This window comes from Sylvia atricapilla, chromosome 9 (assembly GCF_009819655.1).
Source record: "Sylvia atricapilla isolate bSylAtr1 chromosome 9, bSylAtr1.pri, whole genome shotgun sequence".
Classification (NCBI taxonomy): Eukaryota; Metazoa; Chordata; class Aves; order Passeriformes; family Sylviidae; genus Sylvia; species Sylvia atricapilla.
In genome coordinates this window covers 21,361,501-21,386,069 of record NC_089148.1, presented here as the reverse complement: position 1 = coordinate 21,386,069, position 24,569 = coordinate 21,361,501, and the positions used below count along the sequence as shown (strand labels likewise).

The 24,569-nt window shown below is 38.8% G+C and overlaps 2 protein-coding genes across 2 annotated transcripts; both read right to left on the bottom strand.

The window, feature by feature from the left end:
* Positions 1 to 1,350: 1,350 nt before the first annotated feature.
* DR1 (down-regulator of transcription 1) lies at positions 1,351 to 12,821 on the bottom strand. The gene is made up of 3 exons (XM_066325215.1): positions 12,213 to 12,821; positions 6,663 to 6,826; positions 1,351 to 3,474 (listed from the first exon to the last, which is right to left on the bottom strand). Exons 1-3 carry the CDS (start codon positions 12,430 to 12,432, stop codon positions 3,328 to 3,330), a joined length of 531 nt encoding a protein of 176 aa, XP_066181312.1. The 5' UTR covers positions 12,433 to 12,821; the 3' UTR covers positions 1,351 to 3,327.
* Positions 12,822 to 14,873: 2,052 nt separating this feature from the next.
* LOC136364981 (retinol dehydrogenase 8-like) lies at positions 14,874 to 23,614 on the bottom strand. The gene is given in 6 exon segments (XM_066325214.1): positions 14,874 to 15,464; positions 16,366 to 16,549; positions 18,285 to 18,378; positions 19,438 to 19,613; positions 20,862 to 21,027; positions 22,155 to 23,614. Coding segments are annotated over 6 exon segments (951 nt in total). The 5' UTR covers positions 22,252 to 23,614; the 3' UTR covers positions 14,874 to 15,230.
* Between the last annotated feature and the right edge of the window lie 955 nt (positions 23,615 to 24,569).

Below are 24,569 nucleotides of genomic sequence, written 5' to 3'. Positions count from 1 at the left end.
TCCCACTGATGTGCTCTCACTGTAAAGCTGCGGAGTAAAATTTTTCCATGTCAGACAGGTAAATAGTGTAATACCAAAAGTAAATTTAACCACGACATGCTTTATCTTTCATATTACACTTGGCTTCCTCCTCCTTCCACATTATTGTGTACATGGTTTAACACAAAGTCACAATTCAACCCTAGGAAACTAAAATGAGGTACACATTTCAGAGTAAGGGTTTGGCTGTTCCACAATGATCATTAGGTCACGACACTTGGCATTGTTTCAAATGCCAAGTCACCTTTACTTGGCTTTGTTTCAAATGAAAACAATCTTCCCGTACAAAATGATCAACCAAGCATTATTACACACAGGCCTCCTCTGTGGTGGTACTTTTAAAAATCTGAGGAACATCATTTATAGTTGTGGCTTTCAGGGATATTTTCTTTTGTGGCAGAAATTCCAGTGTTTCAAAACATAGCTCAATTAGCCACGTGCAAATACTGAAATTCAAATACCATTTTAGGCATTTGATGTTTAGAATCCCTAAAGACACTTCTTTAAAAGTACCTCAGTGTAGTAAATACAACTATATTCATTATCCATAATGTCATGCAGATGTGAACTTTATTAAACAGAATAGAAAGAATTTCATATGAAAGTCACTTGAGCACTCTGAAACACTGTCAGAGTAATTATGGAAAACCCACAGATAATCTCATTAACTCAGTATTTAATAAACAGACACATCCTTATATATGTTTCTTGTGAGACAAAGCAACAATACATTCATTAATCAAACTTTATGCTCTATGTACCTGGTGTACCAAAATCATGAGGGGTACCATAAATTCAGAAATCTGTCTTCATTGAGCAGCTCCTGCATGGAAGCACAACAGCAAAGCAGTACAAAATTTTGTTGAAAGATCAGTGAAGATTCTCCCTGAAAGTGCCAGAGTTTATTTTCATACTTGGGGAAGAATGGCTGAATAAGTGATCTCTAATCAGGACTATCTACATGAAATTAAGGTCTTACTATCTCAGCCTCTGCTTGTGACCTTTTACGTTATGAAAGTATTTCAGCAGCTGGTATACAATCTACAGGGCTTTTGTGCAACTCCTCAGGTGCAGAATGTCAGGTTATAAAAATACATACATACTAAATGCAATTCCCAAAAGGAAAGATAGCAGGTCAAGCCCAGAAATATTGTTTGCAAGCAATAACAACCACAGTGCACAGCAATGCTATCCAACAGCACAAAAAGGTGTTCAGCAAGCCAAAATAAAACCCGGGTTTAAGTAGTTTTTTTTTTTTTTTCTTTATAAAGGAAATGAAGAAGACAGACTGTTCATTAAATATAAAAGCAATTTTATAAAAACACATCAGAATTTTATTGCTTGAAGAATACAGCATATGAAAAAGCACAAGAATGTCCAAAATGAAAGGTCACAAAAATTCAAACATTACATCATACATACCAGATGCAGTAAAATGTTAACCTGATTTCTGCATCAGAAAAGAAAGATGTGAAAAATACCTAGTATTATTTAGAAGGAAAAGACTCATTTAAAATAGAAAGTGTGAAGGTGTTACAGTACAAATTAGAAAAGCCAACACTGCACATTAACATTGTATCACTAGACTAGATTTTCTACCTTTGGTACTTAAACCTTTACAGAAAACCACTTCCTCAGTCAAACCTTGCCTAACATATTTTATATAGTATCCAGGAATTTTTTTTTCTTTTTTTTAAACTTAAACATTCAAACAAATACTCTTCTGAGTTTTCACTGCATTACTGCTTTTAAAGACATGTTCATATTTATTCAATATGCAACTTAACACATGTCAAATTTAAATCAAAAGTCACCATGTGACTGAGATCTGAATACAGGCCAATTGTATCTTGTTCAGATATTTATGTAAAAATGGGCCCACCATTTGCTGTTTCCATCCTTCAGTAAACAGACTGCTGCAGCCCTCCTCAAGAATTCTAACCAGAGCAACTCACTGAGGGTGTAAATTGATAAAACTATCTACCCTGTTAGAGAGCTATGGAGTCATCTACAGCAGCATGCAAGTGGCTTTTCCAGTCTGCTCAGATTAGTGTACCAGAAGATATGCCAGTATTACTTCAAGTAACACATTAAAACTCAGCAATGGACACTACTGTGCTTTATTTCAACACAAAGGACAGCTTCTCATCCATCAAATCAACAGAACTATCCAAAGGACAAGTACATCATTTCTGCTTCATGTATTGCTGCTGTTCACTCTTGGGGAACAGTTTATCAGAAACCTACAAACCAATTTGAGTGAAGAAAATGTTGTCTCCCATCAAGGTATCTTGTTCAATCCAGTGGCAATCTAGTCGGGAGAATGTTAGCATTATGCTGAGAATGACTAATCAAGGTTAAATAAATTCTCTTTTATGACAAACCCGCTGTTAGGGTCAGCTTTTGCCTTCTTGGGCTTGAATACTGAATCACTCCCTTGTCACATCAGCAGAACAAACAATTTTGTTTCTTTAAGTTCCAGCTTTATATTTCAACAATATGAATAAATCTGGACTACAAAATACCATTAACAACAGTTAACATGAAACTGGAGTGAAGTAATAGAAGAGTTAGTTCTTCAAACCAGGCAGTCTTTGAAGTGAAATAATCAGTTAGGACTGTCAAAAGGATGTCATAATAAAACCATGGGTTTATTTTTTTTCACCTCTATACAAAAAAAAATTACTGAATTTGTACAACTCCTATTAAACATACCTTTTCTTAGCTTGGTGAAAATGTTTTATTTTCAAATTTTTAACAAGTGTGATATTTGAGCATATATAATATTTATTGCCATATACATCCTCATTTTAAAAAGAACTAAGAATTCAGACTCTTCTATGCTGAACTCTACTTTTTTCCTGTTAACAGATTATGTCTACTGTACCACTCCCCCAAAAAAACAATTAAAAATTCTAAGTAATATTTCATAGTTTAGTTAAAAGGGAAGAAATGCAAATGTGGATTTAGAGCTTTTTGTATAAATCTCACTATATTTTATAAACATGTTGTTTATTGTAACACTGTTTATTGATCAAATAAATGATGCACTGCTATCTAAAATTTCCATATACACCATTAAAAATCCAAAGTTGATATGATACTGAACCTTAAATCTTCAAGAGTTCAAAAAAGACAGTTTATACATGTACAGCACACAACAGCAGACACCCCTAGAATACCAACTGCCAGTCCACGATGCATACAAACTTACAGGTAAGCATTCATTTCACTGTTTTTGTTGTGCAGGGAAAGTATTTCTTAGTAAGACAACTCAGCTGGTGATTTTCAGATATCATCTTCATCATCCTCATCCTGAGAAGATCCTGCCTGATTGGATGCGCTGGCTGAGGCAGCAGCGAGCTGTGCCTGTTGGGCTGCTTGTTGCATCTGTAGCCACTCTTGCTGTGCCAGTTCTGCTTGCTGTTGTCTAGCCTAGAGACATGAATTTAATTGTTAAGGCCATACATAGCTTGTGAAGAATCTCTAGAACACATTCTCTTTAAACACATTTTTATCTGTACCTCTAGATTCCTTTTTCATATTTTTTTATTAATTGCATATGCAAAACCACATTGAGAAGTACCTTAACTTTTTTGTACCAAAAAGTTTAGATATATTCTCTCTTCTCTGAACGCACCACTGTTTGGAGGCCTTACATTTATAAACAACAGACAGAAACTAGTGTACTTAGGTTCTACTGTAACGACTGCTGAACCACTAACTAATGAAAAATTTAACTGAGGCAAAGCAAAGGAAACTTTAGACACCAGTTTCAAGGGATCTTAACATTTAATCACAGTTCAGAGATGAGAACAGCATTGCTTTCTTGATTACAAATAACAAAACTTCCAATTATGAAATCATCCAACTGAACCACAGAGGCACACACACATTCTCACAAAAACAAAGCAAGCAATTATCTTAGTTTGCTAAGCAATCTTTGCAAAACAGAGCAAGGCAAGATCTTCTCAAATTCAGGTACAGCAACTGAGGATAGCTTTGCTACAGAAATGACTTCTACTGAAGAAGAGATTCTACCACAGCATTTCAAATAGTTCACCTGGTGAATCTTCCTTTTTCTGTCCAGGGTTTTCACTTTTTTCCCGTTGATTTCAGCAATATACTAATTGATTGTGTTAAAGTTTCAAATTTAATTTCTATTTTGAGTGAATATTAAGAAAAAGTTCTCAAAACAAAAAACTTTCCATCTTTTTACTCTTCCAGTTTTACAAGTCATCACTAAGACTATTATAATTTCCTTTCTAGTCTTACTGCACTCACTAAATTTTCCTTTTTTTCCAAATCATCCATGTTTTTCTGTTTTGCAAACTGTAAGATGCCAAAAGATAATATTTAGAGAACAATCAAACCCTGTTTTTCGACTTAACAATGTGAAAAAAGGGGAGTGTTCCCTTATTATTACAAAGTGTCATATTTTCCTCTGTTCTAGCAGTAAAAAAAAATACTTTACAGAAGTAGAAATCTCTTCTCAGTGAAAACTTTTCAGTATTTCAGACTTCAAGTGGCAGCACAATAACCAGGGCTGGAAAACAATTTAAGACGTCATAGAGTTTTAAAGGAAAGGCAGCAGCATCTGCCCACATAGGAAGGCAGCAATATTTATCAGACAGGAGATAACAACAGGGCTCCCTCCTGACCCTGGCCAGGGAAGTCTGCTGTACACAGCTGATACACGTGCATGCTCCAGGAAACACAGCCTCACTTCACACTGGATGTCAGTGCCCACCCTCACTGCCACACCTGCAATGATAACACTTGACCATTTCAGAAATGGGAAGAGAAAACACCCACAGACTGAAGAATTCCATTGAGCTGCATTGACCAAGAAGCTCTATAAACATCTGGTAAACTTAACTCATTTACTGCACAACTCCAGTGAGGAAGCCTCAAAAAAACACCCCAAATCTATGAAGACTCTTGTCTTGCACAAAAACTTAGACATGAATATTGGGATAAGACATTCCCCTGACTTCAAATATTTACAATCATCCAAGCCAGAGGTGTCAAATATTCATAACATTAACAGGCAGGCATTTTAAAAATAGGGCAAGTCAGCATTAGTGTCATGCTCTAGAATATTAAAAAGATTAACACAAATAAATAAGCATGAATAAGCATGCACTTGTGTAACTATTTTTAAGACTAATTACAGTATCTCCAACAGTACATCACAGCTACTATTTTTGAAAAATGAGACTGTCATTCTTGAATCTAAGCAAACATTTTCCATATTACCAAACACTATTTTTAAAAAGCATTTGTACAATCTTGTCAAGCTGGCATGAGTTGTCTTAAATTAGAAGTTAAGGCACAGTAACAGAATTTTAAAAGAATATTCTTCAAGTTGTCATTCCTTAGACAAAGTGCGGTTTGCATAAGGAGGTTTCGGCAATTTTGTTTGGGGTTTGGTTTTTTTTTTCAGTGAGACTCTAGAGTTAGTACTCCCTTAATACACCTTGGTTTTGCTGCTATTTTGTTTTGTGTATCACACTGAATTAATTGCACAAAATGCTAAGCAAAAACAGGTATCAAACTGCCTATCTATAAATCTTCCCCAAAATCCAGAAGCAGCCATATTGGTCTTTCTAATTTAGTACAGTCAAACAAGAGTTAAGCACACATGACTTGATTACAGCTATTTCACTGCAAGAGCTACATAGTATACTGAAACTTTAAATGCCTTAAAATTCATCATGCAAAAAAGATTAAAGTAGTTGGCATGTTATAAGATGAAAAACAACAGTTTCAACAAGATACTAAGGGGAGAGAAGGTCACAGTAATCAGACATTACTGAATAAGCATTCTCATCAGAGCAAATCAAAGTAAGCAAAGAGACAAAATAAGACTCTGGCTTTGGTTAAGAGAAGAGAGAAATATCAGATAACTTTCTCACCTCTTAGTTTAGAGAACAGTCTTGCCAAATTAAGAGAGTAGAGGAGAGAAAGATGATGGAGAAAGATAAATAAATAAAATCGTGTTTTAGTTGAACTGGGAGACATTGAACTATCTGGGAAAGATGGAAGGGGATAAGGGATGAAGGAGAATGTGTGTGTTCATACACTGTTTGCAGACAAATGCTTTTTCTATGCCTCAATGGCCTCTTTAAAAATTTATGCATGAATTCACTCAATTATAGTCTTGCCAAGAATAAAGTTTCTTTCCAAGTATGAGAAATAACATTTGTGCACTGATGGTCAGAAACAGAAAAGCTATTTTCGCTTTTTAATGCTTCAAAATGGGTAATTTCCTATAAACCAGCTGTTATTTTTTTACTTCCTCAACTAATTCTTAATGTATTCTCCATGATAGACTGGAAATACCCAACTAGCAGCAAAACCCCATGCTTTTTAAAGCTAGAATATGAAATATGTTCACCTACAAAGTCCTATAGGTCAAATCACAAAAGTATCAAGTAGCAGTCCTTTATCTGTTGACTTCACATTCCCCAGTTTAAATGGGCCCAGGTCAACAGCACTGTAGACGCCACATCAATTCACATGGAAGGGGATATTCCTTCAGGTGTGCACATGTTCATGTGGCCCTAGACCTACAGCATTAATTATTCCAACCTCATCAGGACATGTATTGCTTCACTTACTTGTGCAAATAATTCCTGTTGCTGCCTTAGTAGCTCTTCTTCCGGAATGCCGAGGTTCTCCAAGCGTGAACTGGCCTTTCTTCTCTTTAGTGCTACTGTTTTGCATTCTTGTAAGACTTCTTTTACTTCACTGATATAGGAGCCAAACCCCAAACTTTCTAGTGCTAGAAAGAAACAGAAAAAGAGAAAAGGCATTGTTTACCTTTTACAAAGCTTCTGATAATAGATATTGATTTGTTTCCTTAAAAGAAAAAAAAAATAAAACTTTTGGTAACTTTCCTATTATCTGGTGACAAAAATCTCTATTCTTAAAAAGATTTGACATCTATTTTCCCTCTCTCTTCTGCTATGTCCTTTAGGAATACACATTTTTGGGCTAAAAAAAATTAAGGTCCATCAAGTACAACTGAAGAAGCTTGCATTTGCAGAGGATTCGGGGCTTTCAGACACACTTTGCTAGGTAGTCATTATTCTCCAGAAGACCTCTCTTTCCCTTCTTTTCTATATCAGAATTGGCATAACTTATACAACTAAGAAGTCTTTCCTTTTTGGATTTCTATCTGAATTTTCTCTCACAGATTCTACCTTTCCAGTTTTTGCAAGTCTTCAGTAGAAGGTAAATTAGCAATCTGTAACAGAGCAGAAGTGATGCATGTAAAATAATCACAGATCCTTCAAAAAGGCAGAAATAAATAATATGTTGGGTTGCTGAATTTTAACTTTTGTCTTTTAGTATCTAAATTCCTATTTATAAAATGCATAGTTCACATATATAAAGCTCATTATTGTTTTATTTCTCAACAGAGCCCCTTCTATTCATCTCCACATTAAAATGTATTCAGAAGCTAAAATCTTGCACCTTTTATCTGCCCCAAGAAATTGGCAAAGCAGCTGTATCCTGCAACAAGTTTCCTTAAAGAATGCCAAGGTAGCATGAAAGGATTATAAAAACCCAGGTAGCACATGTGACAAAAGGCACAGTTCCCTCATGCACCATTTACCATGACATGCCTTCACACACTCTCAAAGTGAGCCTATTACAGAATATACTGCAAACATTACATAAACAGCAATTATACTAGAAACAAGTATCAGTTTAATAAAAATCATGGTCAATTTCCAGCATTTACACAATTCAGAGTTTACAGTACAAGAGTCGTTTTAACCTTTATCTTAGTTTCAAACTTTTGTGACAAGCTATTTCTTAAATAGCACTAAACTGCACAACAGCACTCAACTTGTTATAAAGGAGATCTTACAGTAACTCGGACAATATTCTAACACCACTTTTGTAAACAACATTTTCCTAGCCATAATTATAGCAGCGTGTCATTGTATCATAACCTAAACAATAACCCAAAGGCATTCTCTCTTCTCTCATCAGTTTTCAGCTTCCAGCTTGTGCTAAGGTAGACAACTCACACACTGTCTTCTTCAGCAGGGCTCTGAGTGCTGCTCTCCAGTCGGACAGCACTACCTCCCCCTTTAACAGAGAACATCTGGCAAAGGAACCCACATAACACTTACTTCTTTAAAAAACAGAAGTTAAAAGACAAACCGATTTAGAGATAATCAAATTACTTCAGAGACAGTATGCCAGTTCAGCCTCAGCCCACACACAGACACTGGAAACACTTCTTCCAATTAGTCCACAGTTTCTAGGAGAATTACCAAAAAACTTCAGAAACTTGTTTCATCCAGCCTCAGCAGAAAGGAGGCAAATCCATGTCTCATAGTCCAGAACCGGCTATCTTAATACTCTACAGATATTTAAGAACTCATTCAATTTTAAAATGTAAACAGTACATTTTTAGTCATACTTTTTTAACCAAACTGAAGAAATCTACAAGTGTAACATCACTAAGACAAAAACCAGGGCAAAACCAGAGGTGTTTGTCAAAAGACCAGGGTTGGCAATCTGCTGCATCAGAGTATGAACAACTGCTGAGTCCGAAGTTAGCAGCAAGATGTGTTTTTACAGAAATTTTACATGGTCTTGAAAAGAAAATAAATTAATGGAAAGAACTTAAAACTGTGTATTGAATATAGCACAGACACACAAAAAATAAATTTCAAAACCCCCATGTGATACAACCAAGACAGATTTTTACAATTATTCAAATAACAAAGCTATGAAGAACTATACATGCATGCTAAGTCTACTGCATCAAAATTCTACTGCCTGTGAAACAATGTACAAAGTTTACCACCGTCCTGAAGCACATCAAGGCTTACAGCACACATGAAGGGAAGGAATAGGAATCCCTTTACACCAGCATGGTGCTAAAATGCGGGACAAGTGATTACTGCTCTATCAGAGCTGCTATTTCATCAAAACTCAAAGGATTTCTATTTTTTGAGTCTTAAACATACCATCCTACCCAGACTGGTGAAAATTCAGTATCTTCCTGAAGCTAGAATTATCCCACCAAATGTAAACAGCTGAATTCCAAAAGATAGCATTTGGGGGGATAACACAACACATATTTACAAACACCAGATCACAATTATCCTTTCCCCAGTTTCCTCCTACTCTCAATGACTGCATGAAGGTGAAGGTCTCTAGTAATCAGTGACACATAGCACTACTTTTATTTAAAAAAATCAAGTCATTAATATCTGAGGCTTTTAAATTGTTATGCTCCTTTCAAAGAAAACAAGAACTTCCAAAATACAAACCCAAACATGAACTGTTGTGTGGGACTTGTTTAAAATTAAGTGATAATATACACAGACAGTTTCCTAACACAAAAAGAAGTTACAAGATTTGACACCAATCCAGAACCTACCTTACTGCACAACAGTGCCATGTAGGCCAAGTAATCAGAGTAATTGACATCATAAAAAAGGTGATTTTTACAAGCCATCATTTTCAGAATTCAATGAAAATTTAGTTTCTCATAGAAAGCCTACTTTTTATGAGAAATTAGATAGTCATATAACACTCAAATAATTCTATTTTCTGTTCCAGGATGGAAGAACAGTCATTTGCTTACCAGAGCTGCAAATTCACAGCTGGGTTCCTGATGGTGGAATTGAACAGTAGACATGGAGATCTCCACTTACAACTATTACATATCCTTGATGCCTTTGGGTACTCTCCAAGAAAGCTGTCTTGCATTTTGTTACCAGCAGTGAGTGTTGGCATAGTCTGAGAACATTTATCCAATCAGATCTCTGATGGGATGCAAGCAGCCTCTGCTTTCCCTTCCCTATGCTGTTGACAGCACTGTGCCAGTGCTACCACAAAAAAAAAAAACACAGCAAGGACCTCATCTATCTGAAGCATAACGCAAGGGTAGAGAGAGAGTTCTTACTCAGCACACAGCCACACAAGCCCTTTAACAGTGCAGCCGAGGAAGGGGAGTCCCAAGCACCTCTGTGCCAAACACCCAAGCACAGGGACAAAGCACAGCTTCACCTCACCCCTAGCACAGGCCAATGCAGAGTGTCACCAAGTGCAGAGTGCCTCTTCCCCTCCTCCTGGCCCAGCAAAATACCCTTCCTGCTTCTTGCTCCCAAGCTAAGAACTTCCTGTTTACAGCCCCAGTCAGCCAGCAAACTCACCTGAGAGGAAACCCTGCTCTGCCCTAAATTCTCAAAAGCCACAGGGGCAGTTGTATCTACAATTGCCAGATGCAGCTCTCAGAGGGTATGAGAAGACTCCTCTTGGCAGCACCTTGAGCTCACGCTGGACCAGGTGTGATGTGATGGCCATTAGCCTCATTCGACTTCCAAGCATTCAGAAGGAAAAAGATCCATGGATGACCACAACAAACAGATTTTAACTGCCTCATTTAATAGCATCATTGCCTTGAAGCTGCATTAAGAGGCATTCAAAATAGCAAGTATCTAGAATGGATGAAGTTGGATGAAAATGCTGACATACTCTACCTACACATACACACACACAATGACTGCTTCTAAAACTGGCAACCAAAACCCTCAAACCTCACAGAGGGATCAGCTGCCAACTGACCAGCATCTGAAAGCAGCTAACAGCAATTACAGCTTCCTTAAACACAAGCACAACAGAAAATCCATTCCACCTCTAGAACATGACCAAAATGGATACATTGCAATGTTTTATTAGAAAGTAGAGCTTTAATTTGAAAGTAACTTTTTCTAACTCTAAGATGTGATAACACAAGGACATAGAACCCAGGAAGATACTTGGCATGGGACCATCTGCTGATGTTATGCACGCTCACTTTAGTTTCAATTTCTTTTCCAAAAAACCCAGACTAAGCCTAGGACAGCGACAGGTGAAACCTTTTCTATGGACCACCACTACTGGGCACAAAATAGTTTCATACATAAACCCTTTATTGCCCTCAGCCTTAAAGATCATGTCTCTTCCCATGTTAAGAACTAACCTCAAACGTTTTTTGTGGTGACTTGAAGAAACTATCCATGTATTAAAGAGCACCACACCTAAAGTATGCTTCCAGGTTTTATTTTGCAAGCACAGGTTTTATTTTACAACCTAGGCTTCTGTGATGGACCTACTTTGCTAAACTTTCAAGCTTACATATATTTTATTTAACATTAAAGCTCATAAATGCTGCATACTTTCTTTTGCTGTTCATGACCCAGTCAAGTACTTGAACCTCTTCTGGTGAGCAAGCTAATAAATTTCAAGCAAACCATTTTGTTGTTGTTCCTTCAAAACGCAAATATTGCTAAAAAAATCATGCAATGACAACATTTTTAAACTAACTGGATACCATCACAGCCCTGAAAACAGCTCTACTACAATGCTGCTGTTAATATCTCTACTAGGCAATCGAGTGAAGTACTCTTTTACTGCTGCTATTAATTTGTTTGCAGCAGACACTGGTTTCAACAACCCTGGCTTAAAAAGCAAAGCAAATTAATTCTGACAAAAGATGCCTAATGCAGACTTCAGGATGAGGCAATAAAACTCCTTATTTGCGACAGAATTTAAAGAAAAAACAAACGAGACAGAGAACTCGCCTCTTATTCAAGCAAGCAGAAGTGCAAGTCAACAGCACAGAAAGATACAAGGGCATAGGGCACGCTTAAATGCTTTCTGCAACAGATACGAAGATCCAACATTAAACAATGACACTGTAAAGCCCAAAAGAAATACAGCCTTTAGAGATTCCAGACAAGACTAGCATGGAATAAAGCCTGGGCCCCACATAATCAATCTCCAACAAGAAAGACATTTACTACATTCAGAATCTTAAAACACGCTGCATAGCCATTCGAAAAAGCAGAACTCGTTTCACAGGTACGAGGAAGAGATTCGGTGACTTCACTCAGAGCATCACAGGCTTCTCTGAAGCACAAAACCAGAGCTGGTCCTGAGCACAGCCAGCAGCAGCTCTAAGCACACAAAGACAACCTCTCTCGCAGTGCGACTGGCAAGCTGGACAACACACGCTTCTCCTCCACACCCTTACGAGCCCCTGCCTTTTGTGCTCCACGTAGCCACAAGAAACCGGAGAGGAAAAGGCGGCAGCGGGACAGGAGCGGCTCACAGGTGCCCGAGCCGGCAGCGGCACAGCGCCCGCGGAACCTCACCTTGTATGACGTGCTCCGGGGAGATAGTTTTCTTCTCCGATTTGTTGCAGATCTCGTTGGCCTCGGAGGAGATGAGGTGGATGAATTCAGTGCAGCAGTTGACCACCAGCTCCCGGGCGTCGTTCGCCACGCGGACGTTGGGCAGCGTCTCTTTGATCATCTTGTTGATGGCAGCCCTGGGGATGGTGAGGTCGTCGTCGTTGCCGGACGACGAGGCCATCCTGGCTGCGCTCGGCTCACGGGCTGCGCTCAGCGCCCGCGGCGGGCTCCAGGGCGCGGGGACCCGGCGGGAGCGGGCGGGGCCGCGGGGGGCGACGTCGAGGAGGGGCGGGGGGCGGCGGGGGCCGGACCCGGGGGTCGCTGCCGGGCCGGGGGGGGTGGCGGCGGGGCCGGGAAAGCGCTGCTCGGGCTCAGGGCTCCCTCGGCCGCGGCGCCTGCCACTGCCGCCTCCGCCACATCCTTCGGCCGCCGGCGCCGCTGCCTTATGACCAGCCTGAGGGGAGGCGAGCGGCGGAACGCCCCGCGCGCGGCGCGGCTCGGCTGGGCTGGCCCCGGCCGTGCGGCGGCCGCGAGGCGGAAACGCTCCGACTCCGGCTGAGCCTGCGAGGGACGGCGCTTCCGCCGGAAGCCGGAACAGCTTCCGCCGCCGGGAGCGCCGGAAAGGCCGCGGCGCCACGTGCGGGCGGCGGCGGCGGCGGCGGTGGGGCCTCCTTTAGCCGCCCCCTCGCGCCCTCCCCTCCGTTCCGGCGGTAGCAGGGCATCTGACAGCCCCGGCAAGCTTGGCCCCGAAGCCGGACGGGCTCGGTGCTTCATCCGCAGATTATTCACGACTTGCAGGCAGGGCTAGTTTTTCTCGGCAGCCATCTATGTATTTTACTATGTACTGTATTTTCTGCTTTCACTCACTCCATAACCCGTAGTGTGAGGGTTGTACGAGACAGAATTAGCCAGACCACGATAGTGTTTGTGTAAGGCCCGTTAAACCCACAGCTCTGATCTTGCCTTGCTGTGTGCAAAGGAAAACCCTGCCCGGGAATGCAGCCAGAGACAACCACCGCTGAGGGACACTGGGGGTCCTGACAGACCCGGCCCTTCTGTGGGTGTCTCTGTCCAGTTCCCTGTTCTGACTCTCAGTAGGTGGCGATGGGATCTGGGGCTGCAGCGGCGCGAGTTGCCAGGCTCCCTTCAGCCTCAGCAGCACTCTGCTGACATTTAATTCCTTCCTTCTCCTTTTTGGCCTCGCTGTTCTTCTCACCTCTGTGCCATCTGCCTCTCTGCCCGTTTATGCTGGACTCCAGGCACCCGGTGTGTTTGCAGGGGGTGTGAGTTAGAAATGTACTTGGGGCTTCCAGCTGTGCACAGGGGCTGCTGCAGATGTCCCCTCTTGTCCCCTCAGTCCCCTGCCTGCACGCCCCTGCACCTTGGGCCCCCACCAAAAGGGTCACAACTGCAGAGCAAGCCCTGCTTTAGCTGCAGTGCTTTAGCTGCAGTGTCAATTCTGGTACCTGCAGGTTTGAGCTCCTTTGGGGAGAGGCAGGGCAGGGCCGCTGCAAGTCCCAGCACTGAATCAGTTGGCTTACTGGGACAGTATTGAAGGAGAGAGTAGGACAGTTCCTGCATGGTGAGTGAGCTGCAGCTGGGCTCTGTGGGTGAAACAAAGACAGCTGCTGGAATGTGCTGAGAAACCGAGGCCCCAGGGACTCCCGGCCTTTGCCCCAGTGCGGGGCAGCACCGGCAGGGCTGGAGGTCAGGACCAGCAGTGCCAGAGAGGAACAGCAGGGCCAGGCAGGACCAGCAGTGCCAGACAGTGCCAGCAGTGCCAGAGAGTGCCAGCAGTGCCAGACAGTGCCAGCAGTGCCAGAGAGTGCCAGCAGTGCCAGACAGGGCCAGCAGTGCCAGATAGGAACAGCAGGGCCAGGCAGGACCAGCAGTGCCCGACAAAACCAGCAGTGCCAGGCAGGACCAGCAGTGCCAGACAGGACCAGCAGGGCCAGATAGGAACAGCAGGGCCAGCAGTGCCAGACAGGACCAGCAGTGCCAGATAAAACCAGCAGTGCCAGGCAGGAACAGCAGTGCCAGGCAGAACAGCAGTGCCAGACAGGACCAGCAGTGCCAGATAAAACAAGCAGTGCCAGGCAGAACAGCAGTGCCAGGCAGGAATACCACTGCAGCCCGGGCACCCTGCCTGGCCTCAGCCCACTTGCAGGACCAGACTGAGAAACAGCAAGGGAAAAGACCTGCTCTACATGGTAGAACTTTGTTTTAACACACACTTACTAGGATAGCTTGGAACAAGAGGGCTCTGTATCAGATACTGAAGATATTTAGTGGATTGAGATTTCTTGTTACTGACAATGATTTGTTTTCAAAAAGTAGTACCCAGAGAGTAAGAAGATTTTTAAGATGCTTTAAATAACATTTTATTGTTCACTAACTATGCAATATGCTAGTAACCATTTCATATAAAGGAAGCATTCAAAATATTATTATTAGTATAGATGAATAATAAATATTCTACTTGTTACATTTTAAGATTGATGAGACTTTCTCTTATGTTGCTGATAGATAGATCTGATTTCTGGAAATGAGAATGCTGTTGTGATTGAGGAATTACTATACTGATTCTATTCTATTAAGTAAAAATGTATTTTTATCATACTAAGAATCTAAATAGTTTGCATACTGTACACCTCTCAGTGTGTATTATATTCAAGGGAAGGGGGTCAGGTTAATAGTGAATACACAAATATCAGTCAGTGTTCATGTTCCTAAGAAAACATCTCCGGAAAAAGCAAATACTAAACAGAATAAAACTATAGTCAGAGGATTTTTATTGCAAGGTTCTGCAAATTGTAACATTCAAGAGATACACATTGAAATGAATATATCTTAGCTAAGCTCAAACAAACATCTTGCATGCCTTTTCATAATTACAGAGCAAAGGCATTTGAATAACAACATACTGTGTCATGAGTAGCTACAAGAAGTAATTCCAATTTGCACTATATAATCTCACACTTATTGTGTGGGTTTTCCCAGGTCAAAGCTCTTTCTGCTTCTCCACCGTAGCAATTTGATGAAGTTGAGGCTTGCACTGAAGATTTTGTCATGCTGAAAAACCATTTTGTAGAATATGTCAATGGGTAGATCTCCATTTGGATCTGCATACTTCAGAGTTGTCATTGGAGTATACAAGGTGTTGGTCTGATGGCGAAAAGGTGGATTTTCTGCAAGAATTATTTTTACTGTATGCTGTAGAGAAGGAAAAATAGAATTTTTAGAGAACCTTTACCAAGATAGTAAAGTAAAATCCCAATTTTCAGTTAAACTGTGGAAAAGTAGAAGAATAAAGTGCTAGAATCATATAAAACTCTGTATATAGTTTTATTAGAACATCATTAGAAATTCTTCTTGAAATATTTAAAGGCCATAAGAAGTATTTTTCATTTATTCTTAGTTCTGTCTCGGTTTCTCTGTGCCATGGTGATAGCATCTGACACCTTGGAAAACTGAGTAGTCTTCCAAATTATCATGGGCTTATAATATGCCCACGGTAGGTAGATCCTCTCTTTTGCAGTTCACTGGGAAAGGATCAGGACAGTGCCTTTTGCAGCAAGATCTGGGAATGTTCAGTTGACACTGAAACTATTCCTTACCAGCAAACACCTGAAATCATCATCCCCTCCCACAGCTTGCCTAAACTTGTCTTCCTGCAGGAAGCTCCAAACACCAGAAACATCCGTGTTTCTTTTATTGTGCCTTGGTGGCCTGGGGTGGCTGAGTGAGCTTCCCTTAGTGGTGGGATTGTGAGTGAGATGGAAAGGACAGAGCTTTTACCAGGGTTGGGAACCCCGGGTGGGTGTATGGGAACAATGCAGAATATTCAGACTTCACCAGAGGATGTAAAGGGCATATAATATCTCAGTGGTATTTAAATTACAATTCATAGTTGTCTTCAATGCTTCAAAATGAACATTGCTTTAGGATTTTGTAGACTTTTGCTTAAAACTCTGAAATTTCTTTTGAATTTTTTTAAAGAAATTTTTAATTGTGTGTATTATATTTAATTAAATTCAATGCTTCTGCCGGAAAAACCCACCAACCAACCACTGCATTCATAAACTACAAAGGAAAAAAAAATTTAATGAGTTACCTCTGCAACATCTTCAGCACTTTGTCCCAGGCTCTGGAAAATTTGTTTGTAATTTTTTAGGTAAATATTAGTAAACATCTCAGCTGTTTCTTCATCTGCAGCTGAAAGATCCATTTTCATTCCATCTTCAAACACTTTTCTTTCAAACTCTGTAACCACTGGGCCTGGTTAAATAAAAATTAACCTTTTAAAAAAAAAAAAAAAAAAAAAAAAAAAAAGTTAACTGATTGTTGACTGTCCTCCACGGAAAATACACCCCTTAATTCTTCTCCAAAAGGAACACTGAAGATTTGCACTAGCAAACAGTATATAACAGTACCTTCTGTAAAGGAATCCATACTGCATTACTGCTGTCCTGCTCCTCCTACCCATCCATATACAGCAGTGGAAATTTGTATAGTTTAGTTGTCAGACAAGTGCTGTAAGTTAATTCATGACATTAAGTAAGTGCAATTGTTACCTGCTGTCTCGCAGCTCTGGAATCAAAGGGTGGTTTATTCACAAGGACTTACCAGATATTAAGAAAAATAATGGATGGTAAAAGAATTCATTACTTTCTAGACCAAATCCTACGTAGGTTTCTATGTTTCTCATGGTAGTACTAGAAATAGCTGAAAGAGATGGGGGAATTGGCCAAACATGGATTTTCTTTGTCAGGCTCTTAGTGTTACATAATTTAAGATCCCACCACTATATAATAATACAATACAAAATAGAGATTTTTACTGTGGGTGGACAGATTCTGGCTGCTGCTGTATCTGAAAATTTTTGTTTTGCCCAGTAGCAGATTATAGCAAATCACTGAAATACAGTTACTGGTCAGATTTTTCCTGGTTCTTTTCTCAGGCAGTAATAACTCCCAGCCAATGTGTTTATCAAAACAATCTGTGGGATTTAGCCTCTTATTAGACTTGAGTTCTTCAGGGAATGTTCTAAAGGCTCTTCTTTAGAACTAAATCAAGCTATTGATATTCACAGCTGAATTCCAGCTACTGCTGGAATTAAAGCCTTTTCTCTTGTGTCATTCTTCCCATTAGACCTTGAATTTTTCCTATTATGCTTCCTTTTATAACCTCCTTTTTGCTATGTCTTATACTCTTGAAATCTCATTATGAATTCTGGTATATCCTGTGTATCATTACATTTGTTTTAAATCCCCCCAAACTTTGCAGAGCAATATGCAGAATCACAGTTCCATCTCTGAAATTCCACAACAGCAGGTCTCTTCTTTTTCCACAAGGCCTAAATGCTTAGACACACAGAGATGCAATGGACATTTACCAGTTATTGGAGTTTGCATGAAGAATAGTAGCAGAATTACATGGGTGTGAATATACGTGTGACAGATCAAACCTGATGTCTCACAGATGAGAGATACCCTTAAATACTGTCTACGATATTAGGAATAGTACTCCACACTTCTGACTTTCCTCCCACCTCCCTTCATTACAGGTATCTCACCCTGTGTAACATTCTGATGGATTTGCACTTGCTCAGTGTCTCTGATGAGCCCTTGAACTTTTTATGAATTGCCGAAGAAGGCCAGCATCCTTTCTAAGGGGAAAGGCCACAGGTCAAGGTTACAATTTTATTCCTGTGATACTGTATGTAAGGGTCTGCTTCCAGAAGCATTGCATGAACTGTATTTTATCCAAAGCAAAGTGGCCTTTAACTGTTCAAGAGAATGAGTTCATTTGATCAAGATCTTTTTATCTGCTTTTATATTGCGAGGAGTGTGGGCATTCCTATGCCTTTTGTAGTTTTCAAGGGCTTCTCAGTCTGTTTAGCAGCAAGTTTTAAAGATTTTCTTCCTACCTCTGAATATATTTTAAGCTGTCTAAAATAGGATTGACACCAGTGGATCGATGCCATTTACACCAGTGGATCAATGCCATTTACACCAGTGGATCAATACTTACTGCAGTTTGAACTTGAGTGCTTGTATGGCTAAACTCTCGCAGAATCCTTCCACAGCAAACTTGGATGCAGCATAAACATCATTAAATAAGATGCCTGATGATACAAACAAAACATCCTGAGAATGGGATTTTATCCAACAGACTAATAGTTTGATTTTAAAAACTCATGTGTTTACCCAAAATTTCTAGAGTCTTGCTGCGAAAACGTAAGAAAAGTCCTTGTGCATACTGAATCTAAATACTAATGCTTGCCTATGTTCTCAAAATTGTTTAGTCTAGCAAAGATGCTTGACTAATGCTTTTCCTCCCCCTAGCTGATGCTGTGGTCTCCTTGGATGATATTATTTTGTAGTCTCAGATATGAAAGTGTCTGTACATATAATACCATCTGCCTTATTTATCAGCAAGACTTTAATAGGCTCTAGATGAACACAGAGGCTGAGTGTAATGCAGGAGATACAATTATGCAAGAGATCCAGCTTGCATCTGAGTGATTTAGAAGAAGCACTACATCAACCCATTGAGGTGGAGGGTAAGTGCTGTATTAAGAAAACAATTCTTGGAGTTTGATGGAGGATCCTTGCTCACTAGAATAATCTAGGTAAGATCAATGTCACATTTGTAATAAATGAAAAAAACCCAGCTAGACAGGGTGGGACATGAGGGTAGGAATATCATTGTCTGTCACTAAAATTTGAGTTTGAATGTTGTGAGATGAGAAATTTTACAAAAAGGTGGTGCAGTTGTCCAGGGTTGGATTTTATTCCATTATTATTGTGCAGACTGTAGTAAGCATGTTTGTCTGTTCCCATAATTTTTTTCCAAGTGGAAAGAGAAAAGTAATGCTAAGCCCTATTTTCCAGGTAATAAAAAATTCAATAATATAATTTTAAAAAATTATAGAGCTTAAGTTAAAACTCTAAAAAAATTTACCCTTCAGGTTTTGTTGATAAAATGCTTTGAGAGTAGTTGTGTAACAGACTACTTGAAAGCATAAAGCCCACCAGGTGCTTTTTATAGTTGGAACTTCAGCATTATAAAGCACAAGAGTCAGATATGCTAGCTCCTGCCTTTTTTTTTTCCCCTAAAAAGAGGAACTTTGGATTTTGAACACTGAACTCATAGTTCAAGCAAACAGAAAACCCGACTTTACCTTGTATTCCCATAACACTGCTTATTATAACTATATGCCCACTCTTTCTCCTCTTCATGTCAGGCAAGATCTCCTTCAGGAGTCGGACCAGGCCAAAGAAGTTGGTGTCCATCACAGTTTTCATTTCCTCGATGGTCTGACATTCAATAGGTCCAATGAGCCCCATTCCAGCATTGCTCACTGCACAAAATGGGAAACAAAAGCAAGCAAAACCCTCCATAAACATCAACTTGTAATCGTTACTGGAAAGCATTTGAAAAGAATGTGAAGATTAAGGGTTAAATAATCCTAAATAATTCTTAAAGAAAGAATTAAAATATGTTAATTACTAGAGCTTTCCAAATACATTTGACATTTCCATACATCTTTACTTTTAATTGTGCTTTTATGAAATTTAATTATCTGCTCTTTTGTATTTTAACTAATTTATTTCTAATTAGTCCTTTTTGAAAAGTATAAATGGATTATAGGAAAATTAGTCAAGAATTACTTTTATTTTTTTATAATTCAGTATTAAAAATTGGAAGCTACAGTCAATACCCATAAGAATGAATAGAAATCTTCAAAAAGTGATGAACCAAGCCATACTTTGGTCTGCTTTTTGTTTTATTAACATTCATGTATCTTCAAGAGGATGTAACCCCCCAACAAAGTAAACAAAGCACACAAGTACATTGATTTTTTTTTTTTTTTTGCCTCTTGGATATTTCTAAGTGGGGAATGATGATAGGACTGTCATTCTGCTCTACAAGTAGTATTTCAAATTAGAGTATAATAAATTTTGCAGAAATAGTTGTTAAGTACTGCTTTAATAATTAATCAGTAAAAAGGCAGGTCCATAATTTTCTAGTAGGTAAGATTTAATAGCTGATGGTGTAAGCATTTCCACTAAGATACTTATTTTTAGCAAAACAATATGAAAACACTTCTTGCTGAATGATTTGTAAAGTACAATTTCAATTCTCAATACAAAATGGATATATCCTTTTTTGTTTGTTTGTTTGTTTTTTGGCATTTGTTCTTTTACTTGCTGATTTCCAATGCTGTTGCTTTCTTAGTACAGACAGATGTTAATTGTAAAAAGGGCTATGCTTCATCAATAGGGTGGAAAGCCCTGCTTTTGAAGGTGCTGGTTTAGGCAAAAATTTTCACATTTACTAAAAAAGTATTGTTTTATCCATGACCTTATGTGATCAAGCTTCTCCTTTGTAAACAGAGAACATGAGCTTCCCTACTTCCTGGAAGCAGGGTGAGATTTAATCCATTTATATCTGCATGAAGTCTTAAGAATCTTGAACCAAATATACTATGTAATTATTATTACTTTGATAATTTAAAATATACACTAATGAAACTTCTCCAGAGTACTTGAGACAGTATTTTATAGAAATCTGGTATCTGCTCATAGCACACACATCCTGTACTTGCCTAGGACATCAATCCTTCTGTCAGGGATACTATTCACACAGGTTTTGATGGACTGTTCATCACAGACATCCAGTTGTTTAATTTCGAGGGTTTTGCCCAGCCTGTGACCTGCAGCTTCCTCCAGTGGCTGTTTCTTGGCCAGGTTCCGCATTGTGGCGAACACTGCAACACCACAGACAACAACAATCCTCACTGTGGCAGTCTTACTGAGGAGTATTAAAGAACAGTGCTGTTACATCTGGGTCTTAAGTATCAGTGATAGAAACCAGAGGAAAAACTGAACGTTAAAAGATTGTATTTTCAACATATATTGTCAGTAATTTCCTGGCCTGGTTCTGAAATCTTCATGAAATTCAAAAGAAGAGTTAAACCTCTATGCATAATGAAGAACATGCAGTGTATAAAGATAATACTATCACCAAAATATTAAAAACCAGGTATCAAATTATGCCACTGGATTGTTTTTAGGTACCCAAAACCTAATTCTGGATTCCAGATTTCCCTTTTCTTTCTTTCTTTCTTTTTTTTTTTTTTTTTAATCACCACTACAATATTTATCAGGACAACCATCATTTTATTAAAAAGTGGAAGACACACACCCTTAGGTTGAAAAAATACCTGGTTTTGTAAGCTACTTCTCAAAATTGAAAATTAGTTATTATTGTAGCCTGATTGCTCAGAAAGTCTAGGTATGCATCTAGTCAGTCAGCAGTAAAATACTGTGAGTGACTGAATTGCCACAGATGGCTGCATTCACCTTACCATCCATTTTCAATGGTAGCAAATACCCTGCTTTGCAGCAATAAGACAAATCCCAGCCCGTTTTTCATCTGCCTACACAGGCTTGAAATAATGAAACGTGGTTTCAGGAAAAAATTGCAAATTTAGAAACTGTTTACCTAAATTCATTGCTTTGGTCTTCAAATGGGCATGGGCCTGTATATGCACAGATTTTAGTAGCCAGAAGCAAAGCTAAGCACAGCTGTGATATACTCAGAGCAGCATAATACTACAGATATTTTCAGCTATTTGTTCTGTGCTACAGCCTTTTTTCATTGTGTGTGTGTACACTATTCAGTTCCAATCGTTGTTCCATGTCAATAAAGGTACAGAAATATCAACTGCTTACAGAAAACAGTATATTTTCACTGTATTTTCTTGACAGTAGAAGAGAAAAATGAAACAGAAACAAATCACCAAACTGAATACAACCACTTGTAAAATCACAGAGAAAAAAAAATCTCGAATAGCATGTTTTTGATAAAAATAAAGAACAGATAGATTGTTACCTTTAAATCTTTTCTGTTCATCTTTTGCCATTTTTACAGCTAATGCCAGTCCAATTCCTGAGGAACAACCTGTAATGAGGACATTTCTTCTTGCCATTCTCTTCACTGAGTGGTTCAGTTCTTCAGAGGAGCAACATAAATGTAACTACAGCATAAAGGGACTGGCCTTTAATATTATCTCCACTCTCCCTGAGTCAACAAATCTGAAAATGCACACCTGGACCTTGCAATATTAAGGGATAATCTCCAACTAAACAAAATAGAAGCAGATGCTCCTACATGTGCCTATAATCTGCATTATCAAAAGTGATTAATACAGAATTTGATTTATCTATAAACTGAGGCATTTGTAAACTACATGGATTTTTTTTTGTTTTTAAATGGAATAACCAGCTTGCACAGTACTGGCAGGAAAAGTCTTGGCACAGTTACACTTGGTCTGTAGTGCTAAGTCCTCCACTCACATCAATAGAAAATACACTTCACCCAGAGTAGGATCCCTCTTCTAAAGGTGTTCAGAATTCCTACACTTACAGCACCCTCCTGGTTCTTTTGCAACAGACTGAGGAATGGATTTCTTCCCTGATGCCTTACTGTTGTAAGACTCCTGATAGGCATTATGGAAAAAAAAAAAAAACAAAATTGCAAAATGGGATGTGGATTCTGAGACAAGCTGTTGAATAACTTCCTTTTGGCAGTGTTCCCAATCAAGAACTGAGAAAGTAGATATATATGCTGCAGTGAAGAACTGACAGGCAATGCTGAACAGACCAGATTCACTACATTCCTGCTAAGACTGAAATCTCTTTCAACAGTTTTGATTCTGCAAATTGACACGTCAGAAATTTTAAAAAATAAGAACTAGCCTGACGCTTAGGTTTTGGAGAAAATATTTTTCATATAAACTGTGGATTAAAGAGAGGAGCATTTAAGCTGGCAATTCAGTGCAATTCATGTTGAACATACAATAACTGTAGGCATACTGCATTCAGGGAGAAAGTCAGTCCCTTGTTTCTGTCCTGAGTGACAGGAAAAAGAAACACATTAATAAGCAATTAGCCTTATGAGCAGCATTCAGCTAATTGCAACACCATTATACACAGTAAAATGTTTTCCAAGACTCAACAACCCCATGTAAATGCAACACACTTCAGAAGAATGAACTTAGTGTTCCAGTATTTGCATAGATGCAAACTGGTTAGTAACTCAAGAAAAGTAGGACACTACTTTTAATAAATAGAAATATTAAGTAGAATTTAATTAATTTTAATTAATTCATTTATTAAATAGAAACATTTAACTGAAATTATGTTTTTAAAAACTCAATCCTTTCCAGAAGAAATAAATTGGCTTGAACAGTATAGGTGGAATCATTAACTTCTCAGATAAGCAACAAAATAACAAAACATCTAAAGATAAAATATAATTATGATTCTACTTATTTATCAGGTTTGACCCACAGTTTACAGACATACATACAGACAAAATTTTAGTGCAAATGCTATTTAGCTGATTCAGAGATTAGCAAACTGCTTTTGCTGCTCATGCACTTTTATATTTAGTGCATGTAGGAGGAGCAAATGAGGCTTTATATAATGCTAGTTAGTGGAATTCCACTAGTGTTGTGATGCAGCTGTAATTAAAGATTGGTTATATTTTCCACTTGAAATTCTGGTTTGAAGGGTTTATATATTCCACTGCTTTAAAAAAATCTGTCTGAAATTTGATGCATACACTTCTAGGCTGAAGGCAAAGTAATGTGCATAAAGAGTTAAAAAATAAAAGTAGTTTATTTTGCAATGACTGCACTAGTCAGCCTAATTCTAAGGTTTTCCCTTTACAGATATGTAGAGAAGTAGCTTGATTTAAAACACACAATATATTTATTTCTGTAAGTAACAGTGGTTTTTGTCACATCATAATTTTCATGATAGCAGAATAAACTATCTGAAACTGCAGAAATGATGAGTGTATCTGTATCTTGACTTGTCAATAGTAGCAGAATGTGTGGCTGGTTTTGTAGAACCATTTAACGTAGAACATGTGGCATTGTGGAACGTGTTTACATAAAGTGAAAGAGCCAGTACTGCCCAAGGAGTTTAACAAACTGCCACTTGCAGAGTTTCTGGAATACCCTGGATAGGTTTGTTGGCTAAGATACACTTTCAATATTCAAAACACATTTAACTGAGGCCTGGTATTTAAACTGAAATATATTCAATTCTTTTCCTCTTCTTTACATTAAATTACTTCATTAACTCGATTTCTGAGGTATGAATCACATGTCTTAATGCACACAAATCATGTGTGCATTAATCAGTCTTAGACTGAGGCCTCAAAAGCATATTTGCAGTTTCTGATGCTTATGCAAATATAAAAGTGGGGCCACTAGCCATCCGTACCAGCTAAATTGTG

Coding starts and splice junctions, on each gene's coding strand:
- DR1 (XM_066325215.1), bottom strand. CDS start 12,432: ATGGCCTCGTCGTCCGGCAACGACGACGACCTCACCATCCCCAGGGCT. Junction 6,827..12,212: donor CCCGGAGCACGTCATACAAG/GTGAGGTTCCGC, acceptor GTTTCTTTCTAG/CACTAGAAAGTTTGGGGTTT. Junction 3,475..6,662: donor AACAGGAATTATTTGCACAA/GTAAGTGAAGCA, acceptor TCATGTCTCTAG/GCTAGACAACAGCAAGCAGA.